The sequence below is a fragment of the Oryza brachyantha genome, chromosome 2 (assembly GCF_000231095.2).
Source record: "Oryza brachyantha chromosome 2, ObraRS2, whole genome shotgun sequence".
Taxonomy (NCBI): Eukaryota; Viridiplantae; Streptophyta; class Magnoliopsida; order Poales; family Poaceae; genus Oryza; species Oryza brachyantha.
Window position 1 is genome coordinate 7384242 of NC_023164.2, and position 17413 is coordinate 7401654.

General features: G+C 42.2%; 1 protein-coding gene, 1 non-coding gene and 1 pseudogene across 2 annotated transcripts; 1 reads left to right on the forward strand and 2 right to left on the reverse strand.

Annotated features, from left to right (window-relative positions):
- Nucleotides 1-375: 375 nt before the first annotated feature.
- LOC102711231 (galactoside 2-alpha-L-fucosyltransferase-like) lies at nt 376-4689 on the reverse strand. The gene is made up of 2 exons (XM_006648474.2): nt 4581-4689; nt 376-1862 (listed from the first exon to the last, which is right to left on the reverse strand). The coding sequence occupies exons 1-2, from the start codon at nt 4687-4689 to the stop codon at nt 376-378; spliced, it is 1596 nt and encodes a 531-aa protein (XP_006648537.2).
- On the forward strand, nt 3017-3232 carry LOC121053674. Its single transcript, XR_005811219.1, has one exon. It is a non-coding gene; the product is annotated as a small nucleolar RNA U3 (small nucleolar RNA).
- Nucleotides 4690-9061: 4372 nt separating the features above from the next.
- Nucleotides 9062-14551, reverse strand: LOC102711506 (annotated as a pseudogene).
- Nucleotides 14552-17413: the final 2862 nt, after the last annotated feature.

Sequence of the window (17413 nt, forward strand, 5' to 3'; positions counted from 1 at the left end):
CCCTCTACATCCTGACACATTCCATTGTCTATGTGCACTTTTTTTAATATTTTTCAAACCTTTTTAATAAATAATTTTATTGCTAAATATTAGGGAAAAATTTATTTTCATCGTATCAACCCTTTGGCCATGCTATGCTGCCACGCTAATGTACTCTATGTGATAGCGTTGTTTTGCTACGTTACCAATAACGACATGACCAAAAGATTCATGCGGTAAAAATATTTTACTTCAAAGGTTTAGTAATAAAATTATTTATTAGAAAAGTTTAAAAAATAAAAAAATCGTCTGTGTGTGAGTGCATGTCTCATTGTTTTGTTTAATTCTGACTGAACATCTGAACAAATGTTACCCTGAAATTCAGTAAGCTACACACTACCATTGTCTGCTTCCATTGGCGAGCTTGATCCACCAACTCGCGTCCTCGCAGCGCTGCACGAATGGCACCACCTTGCCAATGTCGCTGTAGTTCTTCCTCGCGGCGCAGTCGTAGTAGGACGGCGCGTGGAAGCACGGCTCCGGCGACGCCGCCCGCGCGCACGGCGGCTCCGGCACCTCCGCGTCGGGCTCCTCCCACGGCGGCCGCCTCGGCATGAGCCACGGCCGCACGCCGGCGAGCCCCTGCGCGACGTAGCCGAAGGTGGAGAGGCCCGTGGTGAGCAGCACGTCGCAGGTGCTGAGTAGGTACATCTCGCTCAGCGCCCTCATGTCGTGCGCCGCGTCCTCCGACCGCTGCCGCCCCTCGTGGCTCGGCTGGTGCACGCCGCCGGCCGCCGCGCCGCCGAGCTCGTCGCGGATCCTCCCGTAGTACCACGGGCTCAGCGACGTCACCAGCACCGCCGTGTCCGACGCGTTCGTCGTCGTCCCTGCTGCTGCCGCTGCCGGCGGGGGGAGGAGGAGCTTCTCCCTGCGGGCGCAGGAGAGGGCCTGCTCGAGCACGACCCGCGACAGCGCCGGCGTCTCGTCGTGGTACGCCCGGAGCTGCATGCCGACGAGCCGCCCGGCGCCGGCGAGGTGGGCGCGATGGTAGGCCGTGACGGCGTGCCAGACGGCGTTGGCCGGGTGGAAGAGGTAGCGGCCGAGGTGGTGGAACACGGCGTCCTTCTCCGGGAACATCCGGCCGAGCTCGCCGCGGAGCGACGGCACGAGGAAGAGCCCCGGGGCGATGTAGCTGTCCATCTTCATCAGCAGCCACGGCACGCCGCGGAGGCGCCGCTGCTGTTCGTCGCAGTAGAAGAGCCAGTCATGGAAGTGGAAGCCGCCCTCGAGGTGGAGGTACACGTACGGCCACGGCGGCGACGACGACGACGACGACGACGCGTTGCTCCTGAGGAGATTCCCGAGGCTCTCCTGGGATTCACCGTCGAGGTCCCGGAGACGCTGCCGGATCGGGAACCGCCGGCCGTCGTCGTCGGGGAGAAGCCACGTCGTGCCCGGGAACGGCTCGCAGAAGAGGGCGGCGACGTCGCCGTCGTACGGCGCGACGAGGAGCGCGCGCTCGGTGAGGACGGCGTAGAGGAAGGCCGAAACGATGGCAAGCATGCGGTTGCCAAGCCCGCGGTTGTAGCCGATGGACACGACGTATCGGCAGTCGCCGCCGTCACCGGCGCCATCGCCGGACTTGAGCCGCCGGAGCGCCTCCCTGTACGGCGCCGTGCCGGGGCCGCACCACCTCTGGAGCGCCTCGTGCTTGCGGAGCTTGGCGACGAGGTAGAGGGAAGGCTTGTGCGCTGGCTTCCTCCTGTAGTAGCCGGCGAACTCGTAGCGGCTCCGGCATGACCGCCGGCTGAACGCGGCGGAGAGGAGGCCGTCGAGGAGCTGCTCGTCGGTGAGGTTCCACGTCGGCCGTGCGTCCTCTGAACCTGATTAAATTAATCGCCACAAAGTCCAGAACCGTTCGGCGTAAGTTTGAATGAAATTCATTATACTTTTTAAACCGAACCTTTACTTTTTTTGATTTTACAGTTTTCTATGCTAGTTAAACACGTAGGCTCTTAATTAACGTTATACCCTCACGCATTTAGCAGAGTTTCGATTCGTTCGTTATTGTATTCTCGTTTTCATTGAGATTAGTCCCAAATGTGAGATTAGTTTCATATGAAGTGTTTAGATAGGTTTGAGCTATCTTATATACCTAGTTTATCATAAAAATAGTATTTCAGCGTTGTCTTTTTTTACATAAAACAAGAATAAAAGTGTAAGCGGACTATTATGTGCATATATCATTAAGCTTATTAGTGGACTTTAAAAAGAATTGTTATTAGATGAAAAGTTATAGATCTCGTCGAGCGCAGTAAAAATACTTTACATCATGTCTTTCTCAAAGGTCATTTGGAAAAGCTAATGTTCATTTTAAAAATATATGATATGAGAACTTGTAACAAATATTTGAGCCACTGAACAAATATCAAATAAAGTAGTTGTCATGATGGCATCTATGAAGTTATAAATATCGTCGATCTCTAATTTTGATTTACAATCCGCATTCATCCCTAGTTCATATGAAAAGACACTTTGAATATTTGTGTGATCTCTATCTATGGAGACGTCTCTAGAAAAGACAACTGACTTTTTACCTGTAGACACGGTTATTTAAGCTAACTATCTAAGAGTAGATTTTTAAAGCTGGTTGGTTTAAACATCCATCCATGAGATGAATTTTCAGATGAAACGACACACCGTATATGAAGGTGATCAATTTAAACAAGCCTATCTAAAAATTTAATTTTAGTATTATTTTGTGATCATGCATTTTTTATTAGACGATCATGATACCAAAGGGTACACACATCATATTAGACATAGGAGTAAATAAAAGAGAAAAACAAAAATAAAGATTGTATAAACGAAAACAATTAACTACTCCAGTTCGGTTCTTAGTGATTATATTCGTTGTTTTTTCTTCGATAAGTTTAACTATTTATCTTATAAATAAAAAATATGTAATGGTTGTCTTTTTCTATTAAAATTACTTACCAGACATGTAACTAATAGTTAAATCATTTATTTATATATTGGGACCTTAAACTGGATCTGTTCTATATGCTGGTACCGTTGCATCCTTCAGCACAACGAGTCAACGAGTCAAGCACTCAAGCCTAGTTGATGAGACGTGGCCTCTGGCCAGAGCGTGATTAACGGCCAGGATGCTCTAATCACGGAGCCATCCGACGGCTGTAGAGGATCGTTCCTGCCTCGGTGCAGGGGTGGCTCAGAGGTTCTCTCATGATCCCCGTAATTTTGTTGTTTGTTTACAAGAACTTGCCGTGAACTATGAGATCGTGTGTTTAAATTATTTATTTATTGTAATTTATTTTATTATTAAAAGTGCTAATTTTTTTTTCTGTACAACTATAAAAAGTGGTGACGACGGGTGGTAAATCCGCCACTCATCCACCACTAACTTCGTCATATTTATTTTAAAAATAACCATGTAATGCATATGTTAATCACTTTAATTAACTTTGTTTTGTCGAAAGAAAAAAAATGACCCTAGGATCAATATGACGATGAAGTAATAGTATATGTGAAAAATAATAGTATAACATGTTAACGATAATGTTCTTTAATAAAATTCTATCACAGTCAATATGCTTCTTATATAAAATTTTTAAATAAACCGAATGACGTTGAACATTTCTTTAAAAATCAAAATCAAAGTGGTTGTCTTTTTAATTAATACAAGATGGAATAAGATATAGAGCGCTGGAATTAAGAAATGTTTACACTAACAGATTAATTAACCATCGTCTCACATGTGCACTGGAAAGAGCTACCAATGTAGTTATCAGATCTTCAAACTTAATTAACCGGTCGTTAAGTTCTACTCTAAGCTAGCCAGTGGGCGATATGCATGCATGCCCAGCCACCAAACCAAACACCGTATAGCCGCCGGGGTCAGGTCAGCTCTTCCGGCGAAACCGCACCAAGATTTGCTTTTCTCCGAGCACCAATTACTTGACTCTGCATTGTCTCGTCCTATCGCACGCGACTACCCTTTGTTATCAAGTCAGGATCGATCACCGTGTCAACTTTTAAATGGTGCGCACTTTGTTTCTAGAATAGATTGGCTGTTAACTTTTTGAATTGAATGAGATGTTTGATTATTGGTTTTATTTTTAAAATCGGTAAGAGAATAGTTAAATTTTTTGTAGTTTGTTTATGCTTAAAACATTTTTAACTACATATTATAGAAGCTGAAATTTATAGAGACAACTGCGGCCGTGTTCGGCCATACATACTGGTAACTCATATTAGCTCTTTTTCTATACGCACACTTATCATACCGCTAAACGGTATATTTTTTAAAAAGTATTACATAAAGTTGTTTTAAAAATTCAGATTAATTTATTTTTCTAATTTTTTTATACTAAATAATTAATTAATCATATACTAATATAATATACTAATATGTTACCACGCCGTTTAACAAACTGTCTGCCCAGACAGGGCCTACGAGGCTTTCCTAAGACCTAAATAACCTTAAAGGAAAAAATTAGGAAGATAAAATCGAGCTAAACAAACAAAGAGCACAAACATCAATCACTAACCCAGATGATGAAACAAATCGACGTACTTACCTCGTGTGGCAGCGGTGAACAAGGAAGACGGCATCTCGTCAGTGTCACCGCCCCAGCCACAGACGTAGGAGACGACGGCGACGGCGCCGATCAGCACGGCCGCCGCCATCACAACCCAGCTCCTCGCCGCGCAACCGCAACCCCACCGCCGCCGCCGCCGCCTCACCACCGCCGCCGCTTCCGTCAATAACGAGAACGACGCCGCCGCCGGTGAGTCGTCGTCGCGGCACTGCTCGCCGCCGTCGACGTCGTCCGCCATAGCTTCGCCGCGTACGGCACCCATGCTCGATCGATCGCTAGCTCGTACGCACGTAGGTAGGTCTGCTCCGATCCGTACTACCGTACTAGCAACAGTACGGCCTGCTCTGGTAGCTATAAGCTATATATTGGTGTATATATAAAAGGGTGAGCTTGCCATCTTGCTGTTGGTGGTGTAGGGTCCGGTTCAGCTGTAGTTGTTATAACAACCGTAACTTTGACAATTACATCTATTGTCCATAGATATAAATTGAATAAATTGAATGACTCAAATCAATCCGTAGCACAATAGCAAAATACTGTAGCAAAAATAATATAGCAGAAAATACTGTAGTGTAAAATCTAGACCTTGATTCTCAGAATAAATGGATAAAACTTCGTGCAATCCTAACTTACGGTGGCCTTGGTAACTTGAGCTGATCCTAGCTGCTGCTCTGCCTAGCTTGAACGAGCCTTCGTTGAAGCAGTACTGGATTATCGATGGATCGATCACGCTGTGACTTCATAGAATGGAATGCATGGATTCAACTGTCACATGCTTGTCGCGTTGTAATTGCATGTTACTCATTGTATTTGAAGCCAGCTATTTGCGTTGAATTAATGTATCGTGTCAGAGGATGATGATGACATCGATCTTGACACATATGCATGGTCATGGTACGTCATTGCATGCCACTATGAAAAGAAAACGATCTTCGCTTCCACGGTTCTAGTTCGATCCACTAAACTTATTGTCCTATCCCATGAACTTAGCTCCAAAGAATATATACGCCAGCTCCAACAAAAAAAAAAAAAAGGCTGGCTCAAGTGGCTATATCTAGGTCCAACCTGGGCCGCGTTCGTTTGGTGTGAGGGTAAGTTAACTTATCCTCGTACGGAAAATGTAGTAATATATTAGTACATGATTAATTAATTATTAATTATTAAAAAATATAAAATAAATTAATATGAATTTTTAAAACAACTTTTCTATAAAAATTTTTGTAAAAAATACACCGTTTAGAAGTTTGGTAAGCGTACGTACGAAAAACGAGAAGATAAGTTAACCAGTGGGGCTTGAACGAACGCGGCCCTAATGGGTTGTTTACTCAGCATCCCGGCCCCTCCCGGCCTCCCCAAATAGTTGTTAGTTTGTTCGCAGTTACACTGTCACCGCTACACCCCTAGCACCGTTGATGTGTGTGCTGTTGTGCTAACGTTTAACTATATACTCCCTCCGTCCTTAAATGTTTGACGCAGTTGATTTTTTTATACACGTTTGATCATTCATCTTATTCAATTTTTTTAAATATGTAAAGTTATATATATGCATAAAAATATACTTAACAATAAATAAAATGATATAAAAATAATTAGAAATATGTAAATTTTTTTAATAAGACGAATAGTTAAAAGTGTATTAAAAAATTAACGGCGTCAAACATTTAGAGATGACGGGGCAGTGTATGATAAGATGAGCACACCCTGTCGTCAAGTGTTGGAAGTGGTTTTACACCTCTTCCCAAGGTGAAGAAAAAACGACAATAGCTACAACCTCCTCCTCCTATGGTATCGACACAAACTACTATGTTGGCACTAATCCAAATTATCACATCATCACGAACGAAGTTGCACACAAGCTTTTTTTTTTTGTGTGTGTGTAAAGGACATGTACACACCGGCCATGAACAGGCTCACCACAGCTAGTAAGACAGGTGTGGAGATTAGTCACGTTGGTCATGCAATTGTGCTGCATTTATCCAATGTTCTCCATGTTCCAACTGCTCAAAATAATCTTCTATTGCGTTCACGGAAGTAAGTAAGTTTATCCCTTTCATTTTTCTCTTAAGGACTGGCCAGGCAACCGGGAGGGTGCTTTTGTGCAGAATACGTAGAAATTAATGGTCTCAAAATAAAGGATGTCCTCAATTAACACATAATTAATCATCCCATGTCAAGTGAATTGAGTCCAGAAACTAGTTTGTGATGCTAGCTAGCCAAAAAGGCAAGAGTCACCAACTGCTATTTTCTAAATGCATGTATAAGCGTGTTGTCTGCTCCCTTGGAGCTTATTTTTCATATGGTTAGGACCGGCCAATTGTCCACTTGTGTTGAAAATAAAACATATTATATATGTTAGTTTCAAACGATGAATACAACAAATTTACTTGACTATACTTGCTTCAGCACAAATATGATGTTTTTGAAAAGTTTTGGAACTACCTGACTCTAGGTGAGAGGCGTTTTGGCCATAAGATTTTAGTCGTGAAAATGGATTGGAGCGGTGCATACCAATGGTTCGATTTTTTTCAACATATTAGCATTTCTCATCCTGTTTCCTGCCCCTACTCAGCACTCGCATCACAAATGGTTTCGCTAAATGAAAGCACCGGCATGTTCAAATGATTCAGCTAATTAAAAACTTACATCGATAACCTCGACCAAAATTATTTTTTTTATATATATTAAATTTTTTTATTTGAAATCATTTTAAATGCTCAAACATATGCTTCAAATTACAGATAGGAAGGGTCAAAAGGAAAAGAGATGTTCCCGTCGGTATTATGCTAAAAATAACTATAGCGACGCATGTCATAATTATTAAAAAAATATAAAATAGTATTAACTATATGAGCAATGGCGGCAACATGTATTGCTTGGGTGACATATAAGGAAAGAGTGGATGTGTAACCAAGGGATTTAAATCCATCCACTTGAATATCTCGAAAATAGAAAAAAAACTATTATCTATTTTGTTAAAATTGAATAACTAGAAATTTTGAGTTTTTTTTTTCTGCTGATCGAAATAATTTCCTATCATGGTTTTATTTCCGCATTACATAGACTGGGACATGCATGGATATATCATGCGATGCACTCACGTCTCCATACTGCGCGTGCGCTCATCCACGTTTCCATTCCATGCATTGCATTGCACCTGCTTGGCCAGTTGAATATTAGTGCTCTCTCCACTGGCATATTTATTTGACTTGAATGCAATTATCAGTGCTACCTAGTCCATCACCACTTGCAGTATACATATGTATATACGCAAGTGTGGTGAGGCTAATTGTTCCTTAATTACTGTGTTAGAAAAATTCGAGGTCCATCAGTATACAGTTGTACATGCTGACGAGATATATCAATATATATTTACACGTATCAGAGTTAGGACAAGCCAGTCGTAGATGCCACAGTCACACCGAGCAATTTGGTCTTGGTCGTCTTCGGTATGCAATGAAATTTCGGTTAACGTACTGAATCTAAAAACCAATCGGTTCTAAACAAAAAATTGAAGACAAACCACTAATTCAATCCCCATCTAGATAGTCGATCATGACCGATCGAATTTCGTAGTCCAGACTAGGGAGTGAGTTTCAAATGTGTGCTAGGTGGAAAATTGAATGCTCCTCTCAATTCTTTGACGGGAAGATCAAACTCTTCATGATTTATACAGGTTTGGAGTGTTGTAAAATTACTCCTCCTTTCTTTTCTCTACTTAGTCTCCTACAGAGAGAGAGGGAGAAAGAAAAAACCTCTGATGTTTGGATGGAGGTGGAATGACTTGACGTGGTTACCTTCTCATGTTGTATTGGTTTGGTAAATTTCGCAATAATAATTTCGAACAAAACAATAAGTTTGATTTTATATTTAAGCAAATCAAGAACAGAAGGTGGTTGTACTCAGTGGCGAACCCAGGTGTAGCTGACCCCGGGTAAATTATTTAATTCTTACTAAATTATACCATATTAATTAGTATACAAGTATAAAAATAAAATAATTAGTACGTATTGGACCCTCGGTAATTTCTGTTCTGGGTTCGCCACTGGTTGTACTCTCGTCGTAGTGACAATGACAACTTGTCAAGGTGTGTGGTTTTCTAGCTAAGGCTGCTTGGAGAGCTAAAGGATAAAAGGGCCAACACAATCAAGGTGGATAATAAATCCGCCATCTCTCTCGACAAGAGTCCGGTTCTTCTGGAAACAAGCAAACACATTGACACAATATTTCACTATATAGTGGAAGCAATTTTATTATACTTAAAAAAATATCGAGAGAGATATCATATTTTTTTACACTTTTGCTATTGACAAATGTTTAATTTTTTTCTTCTGTCAAACATGTGCGCAATGCATAATGCATAGGGGTGGGGTGTATGGGCTTTTTACTTGCTTGTGCATACCTTCATATTATCATCCAACGGCATAGATGAAACTAAACTTTTCAAATATTTGATCACTAGGCATACCATATTTTTATTGTAAATATCTCCATTTGATTTGTATCTTAACGTATCAAATTAAATTTATATTTTTATGTATGACAGTAAAATTGCTGCCAATATTACCACTGGCTACTTCCATTGACGAGTTGGATCCCCCAGCTGATGTCCTCGCAGCGCTGCACGTACGGCACCACCTTGCCTATGTCGTCGTAGTCCCTCCTCGCCGCGCAGCTGTAGTACGACGGCGAGTGGAAGCATGGCTCCGGCGACGCAACCCGCACGCAAGGCGGCTCAGGCACCTCGCTGGCTGGCTGCTTCTCCCACCAGGGCCGCCTCGGCATGAGCCACGGCCGCACGCCGGCGAGCCCCTGCGCGACGTACCCGAAGGTGGAGACGCCGGTGGTGAGCAGCACGTCGCAGGTGCTGAGCAGGTACATCTCGCTCAGCGCCCTCATGTCGTGCGCCGCGTCCTCCGACCGCTGCCGCCCCTCGTGGCTCGGCTGGTGCACGCCGCCGGCCGCCGCGGCGCCGAGCTCGTCGCGGATCCTCTCGTAGTACCACGGGCTCAGCGACGTCACCAGCACCGCCGTGTCCGACGCGTTCGTCGTCGTCCCTGCTGCTGCCGCTGCCGGCGGGGGGAGGAGGAGCTTCTCCCCGCGGGCGCAGGAGAGGGCCTGCTCGAGCACGACCCGCGACAGCGCCGGCGTCTCGTCGTGGTACACCCGGAGCTGCATGCCGACGAGCCGCCCGGCGCCGGCGAGGTGGGCGCGGTGGTAGGCCGTGACGGCGTTCCAGACAGCATTGGCCGTGTGGAGGAGGTAGCGGCCGAGGTGGTGGAACACGGCGTTCTTGTCCGGGAACATCCGGTCGAGCTCGCCCTGGAGTGACGGCAGCAAGAACAGCCCCGGGGCGAGGTAGCTATCCGTCTTCATCGACAGCCATGGCACGCCATGGAGGAGGCCCTGTTGCTCGTCGCAGTAGAAGAGCTTGTCGTGGAAGTCGGCGCTGCCATCGAGGTGGAGGTACACGTGCGTCGGCGGCCGGCCGCCCGACCACGACGCTGTGCCGTTCCCGCCGCCAGAGACGACGTCGCTCTTCAGCAACGTGCCGAAGCTCTCCCTGGATTTACCGTTGAGCTTCGAGAAGCGCCGCCGGAGCGGGAAGCGCCGGCCACCGGGGAGCAACCACGTCGTTCCCGGGAAGGGCTCGCAGAAGAGGGCGGCGACGTCTCCACCGTACGGGGCGACGAGGAGGGCGCGCTCGGTGAGCACGGCGTAGAGGAAGGCCGAGACAATGGCAAGGATGCGGTTGCCAAGCCCGCGGTCGTAGCCGACGGACACGACGTATCGGCAGTCCCCGTCACCGGCAGTGCCGGTGCCGCCATCGCCGGACTTGAGCTGCCGGAGCGCCTTCATGTACGGCTTCGTGCCAGGGCCGCATCGCTTCTGGAGCGCTTCGTGCTTGCGGGAGCTTGCCGACGAGGTACGCGGAAGGCCTGTGCGTCGTCTTCCTCCTGTGGTAGCCGGCGAACTCGTAGCGGCTCTGGCATGACCGCCGGCTGAAGGCGCCGGAGAGGAGGCCGCCTAGGAGCTGGTCGCCGGTGAGGCTCGACGGATCCTCCGAACCTGATTAATTAATCAACACGTACAAGAGCTCAACATAAGTTGAACCAAATTTGATTTCTTAGCTCTCCCTCAGTCCCAAAACATTACAACTTCTAGAATTAATTCAAAGTTTGTCATAAAATACAACAAATTGTAAACTTACATTTTCTTTTCGACCAATGACGAACTTTGAATTACAGTTGTAATATAACAGACGAATATTTCTCAAACATTATTATTCCCTCAGTTTCGCACTACAAGACTTTCTAGTCTTATCTAGATTCATATGGATGCTAATGAATCTAGACATATATGTAAATTATATACATTTATCAATTGACGAATTAGACAAGACTAAAAAGTCTTATAATATGAAAGCGATTTTCACACTAAGGATTTCAATACTCTAGCCAGGGGGTTAGCAAAATTATTTCCTTCCAAGAGAGGCATTTGGCCCCGTTCGATGAAAATAGGGATTTCACAAAAAAATTAGAAAAAAATTAGGAAATACGTTAGTTTTGTCGATTAAGAATTGAATACATTTCTCCAGTTTGTTAGAAGGAATCCTATATAGATCGTATAAAATGATGTAGAAATACTTTGTAAAGCATATCTGAATTTATATTTTGATATGATCCTTACAGAGATATGAAAAAACATTTTTTTTAATCACAGGCACTCAAATCAGTCCGCTACTAAATAGATAATCCCTCAAAGAGGACAACATGATACGTGTCGGTTCCTATAAAACCGGCACCTGTTGACCATTTTGCTTGTCAGCGAGACCAAATAAAACATACGACTGACACATATGAGCAACTACCTAACCAGTAAATATACTTGGGTTTTAGAGAAAAGATAGTACGATATTAGTATCAGTTTTTTTTTTAAAAAACACACTGATAATATCTTATAGGTACCGGTTAAAAAAACCAACACACATACACGTGTGTAAGATTCTTTTCGTACGTCCGTGTGTATTTTTTTTTCGTACCGGTTACGCAAGACCGTCCTAGGATTGTTTGTACATAAAACGGTACATGGATTCCTATGATCAAATTCTTTTTTCTTGACGCCAGCTAATTATATATCTGAAACTTTTCGTTGCATGAACATTTAACAAGGTTGGAACACAAATACGCCAACTGAATTTAATAAAAAAACTATGGTTATGAAAGGATTTATCCTATGTTCCGCGCAAGCATCTGCTGTACTGTACGTTGAATGTATCTTCGCGGAGAACTCTTGATACCTCGTTTCATCGAGTCTGCATCGTCTGCGTTACTACCGACGGTCACTGTTCATGAAATACCATAAACAGTATGAAAACACCGTAGACGTAGGGCTTTTAGATACTGTAGCAAATAGCACTTGATCTAAACCGTTTGTTTTAATCAACAACAAAAAGGTAGTCCAAAATTTAGGTTACTGTAGCCCTCTGCTACTGCAGAGGAACCGGATTGCATGTCATCCGGTAATTTTTCCAGATGCCATATAAACAGTTAACTTCTGATGAGTAGTTGGCAATATTAAATGAGTAAAGTATGTATCTGATCCTTGTTTAGTGATGTCACCTGGATCTCTGTACTGTCAAAATAAATAAATAACGTTTTAGACTTCTTGTGTCATGTTATTTAGGTCCACGTACTCTGAAAATGATTTTCAGAATTAGCACTCTAAACTTGCTTTGATGTCCACCTGTACAAAAGGGTTATCGACAGACTCGATCTGCGCCTCCAGATGGTATACTGAAAATTTACTCCTTTTTAGAAATTAAATACGAATGCAATGTATGATTAGATGGTACCGATTGTATTAACATAGTTGGCAACATTTCATTTTTAAGAAGTGAGAACCAAATAATGCGAATGTGCATGCACTTGAGTTGAAAAATAAACTGATTTTAAACTACTTTCAATCCCGGTAGCGCGACAGATGTTCCACTACACTGTACGTATGACTGAAAAAATAATCCTAAGCATTCACATTTCGTACCCTATATCGACTCGGCTGTACGTACGCTATGTATAGCGACAATCTCCAATTTTTTTTATTAGGGATGAAAACGCTCAAATCAAATCTATGCGATATAAATTGTGTCAGATTCAGAGCTAAAGGTCGCTATATTTTGTGCAGAAATAGAAAAAATAATCAGCCTTGCTTGAACTCACGTACATGCGCTTCCACTTTTAGCTATTTCGATTGGATATTGGTTATTAGTGGAGCTACTGTATTAGTGCTGATTGAAAGCTCAAAGAGATTGTAAACTGAAATTAATGTTAGACGGCTCAATGGTGCTGCTAGCTAGCTAGACCAGGCTGTCGTAGTGTCGAGGAGATAGCTGATTAATTCTAGTTATAGTATAATTAATATTCTATTGGAGAAAACCTTACAGGAAATTAAACTCAGCAACATTGACCAATGAATCGGAAAGAAAGAAAACTGGGGCGAGTTTTTAAAGGATACTAATATGATGCTACTGTTCACACATGTCTCTACCATCTAGCAGGTGGCAATTTTGCAAAGCACAAATAGAGCCAACATTGCACTTCTACCCAAGGAACAGACGAGTTTTTAGGAATGAAGAACTATTGAACTAAGGACAAGAGACCTCACCAATAAGATAGTACCTCCATCCTCCATGTAAGTTTTTCTAGTCTTGTCTAGATTCATCCATTGATGAATATATATAATTTATATATGTCTATATTCATTAGGATCTATATAAATCTAAACAAAGCTAGAGAGTCTTACATTATGGAACGAAGAGAGTATATAATGAAACAGAAATTATATTGCGGAGCTAAAGACTAGCGGCAGTATAGCCATCCTGGAAAACTAGCCGGCGTTGTTTTGTTTTTGTTTTTATTTGCTGTCCTCCTATTGCCACAACTTGATCTAGTATTCTATCAGGTTCGTATGGCCGGTATATCTCCCATGCGTTCTATGGTCAGTTATGCATGCAACAGTGCAGGATACCAACCATTGCTACCGGTGCCATGTTTGGTCTCTACTTACTAGGTCTTCCATAATTTAATCAATATATATAAATACAAATATTATATATTTATATTTATATGTATTGTATCAGTCTCGTTAAAACTATAAAAAATCTTAGATCATATAATGGAGGAAGTAGTTATTAATTGTTAAAAACAATAACAATCTTGTCAAATATATTTTGCTTACATGGAGGGCGGCTAGGACTATTCCTTAACAGGTTAGCCAGTGACTATAATTGATTTATGACACCTTTTGCTTCTCTGACAGTGCAATCAGCCACTAGTTAATTAATGCATGTGCATGACTGTACAGTGATGGACTCTATCCATTCCCTAGTCATAAAGATGGTAAAAATAAAAGAAAACCCCGATTCCCTCTAGTGGTAGAAGATATGTGTTTATCTGAACTTGACCATGTGTACTTAATTCTTCCCTCAGCTAGCCCGGCGAAAAACGTTTGAGGATACTAATTTGTTATTAGTACGATTTACGCTCAAAATTAAGCTTTTTATTAGCCCTAGCTAGCTAATTAAGCTCAGGAGATCAAAATTCAAAAGAGAGCAAGAGTAGTGTTCAAGTACAAACCAACAACAACAAAAAGAAGATCTATAGTTATTACCATTTGATTAATTAACTAATTACCTTGTGTAGCATCAGGAGTGGGGAAGGGGTCGCCGCCCCAGGCGGCGTAGTAGGAGAGCGCGACGACGGCGATCAGCACGGCCACCGCCACGCCGGCCGACCTCACAGCACTCCTCCTCGTCGTCCCGCCGCAGCTCAACGACGGCGGCCGCCGCCGCTCCCACCTCACGGCGGCCTCCGTTGCCATCAGCGTGGAGCTCAGCTCGCTGCTGCTACCTCTTCAGTCGGTCAAATGTACGTACGTGTTAATTCCCCCGTTGTCTCGACGACACACACGTACGCGTGTTTAATTGTCTTTCTTGGGATAACGAGGAGTACTGAACCCAATCCGGATTATCTAATTTTATGCACAAAAGTCACATAAATATAAATAAATAGTAAAATGAGTCTAGGTCTACAGTACTGTGTAATAAAATACTGTAACAATCAATCTCAAAAGTTCGTAGCTAATTAATCGAACAGCTGAAAATCCGAAAAGTTATCGTACTGTTTCTCAGAGAATCCCATTTGGTGCTTAGCCTCTCGTAGATATATATTCTTCTTCACACGTGATCAAATCAACACCGTAGACTCTCATCGATACATTTTCTAGTATATTACCTGTTAGAATATGGTGTTTTTTCCACATTTACGTCTTTAAACCTTAAGTTGTACCCTCTATTTATTTTTCCGAAATCATTAGAGATGTCCCTTAGGCCACGTTTGGGTGTCGGATTAGTTAACTGGCGGGAAAAATGTACTAATAGATTATTACATGATTAATTAATTATTAGTTATAAAAATAACAAATAGATTAATATTATTTTTAAACAACTTTTCTATAGTAAATTTTCATAAAAAATATATTATTTAGCAGTTTGAGTTGTACGTGAAAAATAAGAAACCTGGGTTAGTAAGAAAGAGAGGAACACAACCTTAGTTGGTGTGGATCATGCACCTCTGTTCCAGTCAATGCTCGTGGTGCACTACTTTTCCTTTCCATCTTGTAATTGAATTTTCTTTTTCATTTTACTAGATAGGTGATACAAAGAAACGAATTTTCTATGGCCCATCTAGACCATCCTGCGTGAGCTCTTCAACCACACACTATTTGTTTGCTCCATACAATTTGGATAAGCCTTTTTTTTTCCTTTTATGATCTGTCCAGAAAGTTGCACCAAGCGTAAGCATCCCATGTTTTATATCCCTCACGCGGTAGCATTTGCATAAATGATGAACCACCAATATTGAAAATCCACCCGTGGCTTACATGTTACTATCTAAATAGTAATAAAAAATATAAAAAAAATAACAAGATAGATTAATATGAGTTATATCACTGCATAAACATACAAGTTTAAATTCAACTTCTACAAGTTATAGATGAATACGTGTATACTTAGTTTCAGATTTGTTTGTTTTTTTTTCTACAACTTGTAGAGGTTGAATTTAAACTTGCATGTTTGTGGAATGATATAAATCATATTAATCTATGTTGTAAAATTTTTTCATATCTTTTATGAATATTTAGATAGCATGCAAGCACACGGGTGGATGTCCATCCGTGTGCTAAAAACTGTTTTTCCTCAAATAGAAAGCATTTTTTAGCACACGGGTAGTTTCAGTTTTGTTTTTTTATTTACAACTTGTAGAAGTTCAATTTAAACCAGCATGTTTGTAGAGTGATATAACTCATATTAATCTATCTTGTCAATTGTTTTCATATTTTTTAATGACTATTTAAATAGAAAGCAGTTTTACGTAAATAATGGAGGGGTTGTCATGACATCGCTTCCATGGCGTTCGGACGCGTCATCGATATGGGTTCAACAAGCAGGTACGACCATGGCGCACCATGCATGAAATCGTGCCAGAGATGAGTAGCCGCAGCTATCGCAACGTACGGTGAGGATGTTCTCACCGGCACCCGCAGGATCAGAAGATGAAGCGGCAGGGGCCTCTAGATTGCCGGTGCACAAAAAATGGTGTTTTCGATCGATCGACAGCATGCTTGTTGGACAAATGAAATTAATCTCGGCCCATAGCAAGATTAATTAGCTGTGAACAAATAACTTTTTACTCGTCTAATTTTCGATCAACAACTAAATAAAATAGGACTTTTGAAGGTACTTCAAGTTTTATTTTGACCATTGATCCGATGGTTGATATTTGTCTTACCCCCATTGCAGATAATTAAGACCTTATAATTAGGAAATGTAATAATGGTTTTGCACCATTCAAGTGTGTGATAACATGATATTGCATATCATGCTTTATATCCAATTGATTGAACTATGCCTAGCAAAATCAGGGTTATACACAACAAATCTTCAACCACTTTCTAACCTATGAAAAAACTAACATAAAATCCTTGAGAAAAAAAACAATTTTTGATATTAAAACACCAAATTCCAAATGCTACAACTAACCATTTTTCCAATCTAAACACACATTTAAAATTTTCAAAGAATCCAGATATTTAAATTATATTTATTTGAGTATCACTTATTAAACAATCTTATGAAAGCTTACGTCTTACAAACTTCAATTTGTTTCAATTTAAATCATATGCAAACTCATCTTCCTAAAAAACGTGCATGTGAAGTCATCAATGATAAGCTTTGCGTGGAATAATTAGTTAACTCCTTTAATTTCTATGATTCATGATATAATTTTGGAGGTGTGTGTTACATGATACTTCTTTCCATTCAAGCTATTTATTTATCAACTGGTTAGACATATGAATTAACTATCAGCGGTAAAGATTGATTGGAACCTTGTACAAAAAGGGACAAGTTGACCACCTTAAAAAAAGGACTCTTCAGCATCTCTGATGTATGATGTGTCAAATTTGACTGTGAACAAACTACCTTAATTAGCACGAAGCCGCAACAGGAGAACGCTTTGTTCCAGCATTTCTGGAGGAAGGCATCGGCGAGGTTTGCGGTGATTGACGGCGGGGTGGCACGTGGCAACAGCGAGCATGGTGTTTGGGCAGGTGGCCGCCCACTACTATAGATGGCCAACTGGCCGCCCGATCAACATGTCGGGCCATGCCGTGCTAGCCCACGGTCAGCACCGGCGGGCCAGGCACGACCCAAAACCACTTGGGTCATGCCTGCCTGACTCAAAAGCACGATGGCC

Excerpts from the sequence above, each read along its gene's own strand:
- LOC102711231 (XM_006648474.2), bottom strand. The coding sequence starts at position 4,689 with ATGGCGGCGGCCGTGCTGATCGGCGCCGTCGCCGTCGTCTCCTACGTC. Across the intron at positions 1,863-4,580 it reads GTTCACCGCTGCCACACGAG|GTTCAGAGGACGCACGGCCG; the intron begins GTAAGTACGTCG and ends TAATTTAATCAG.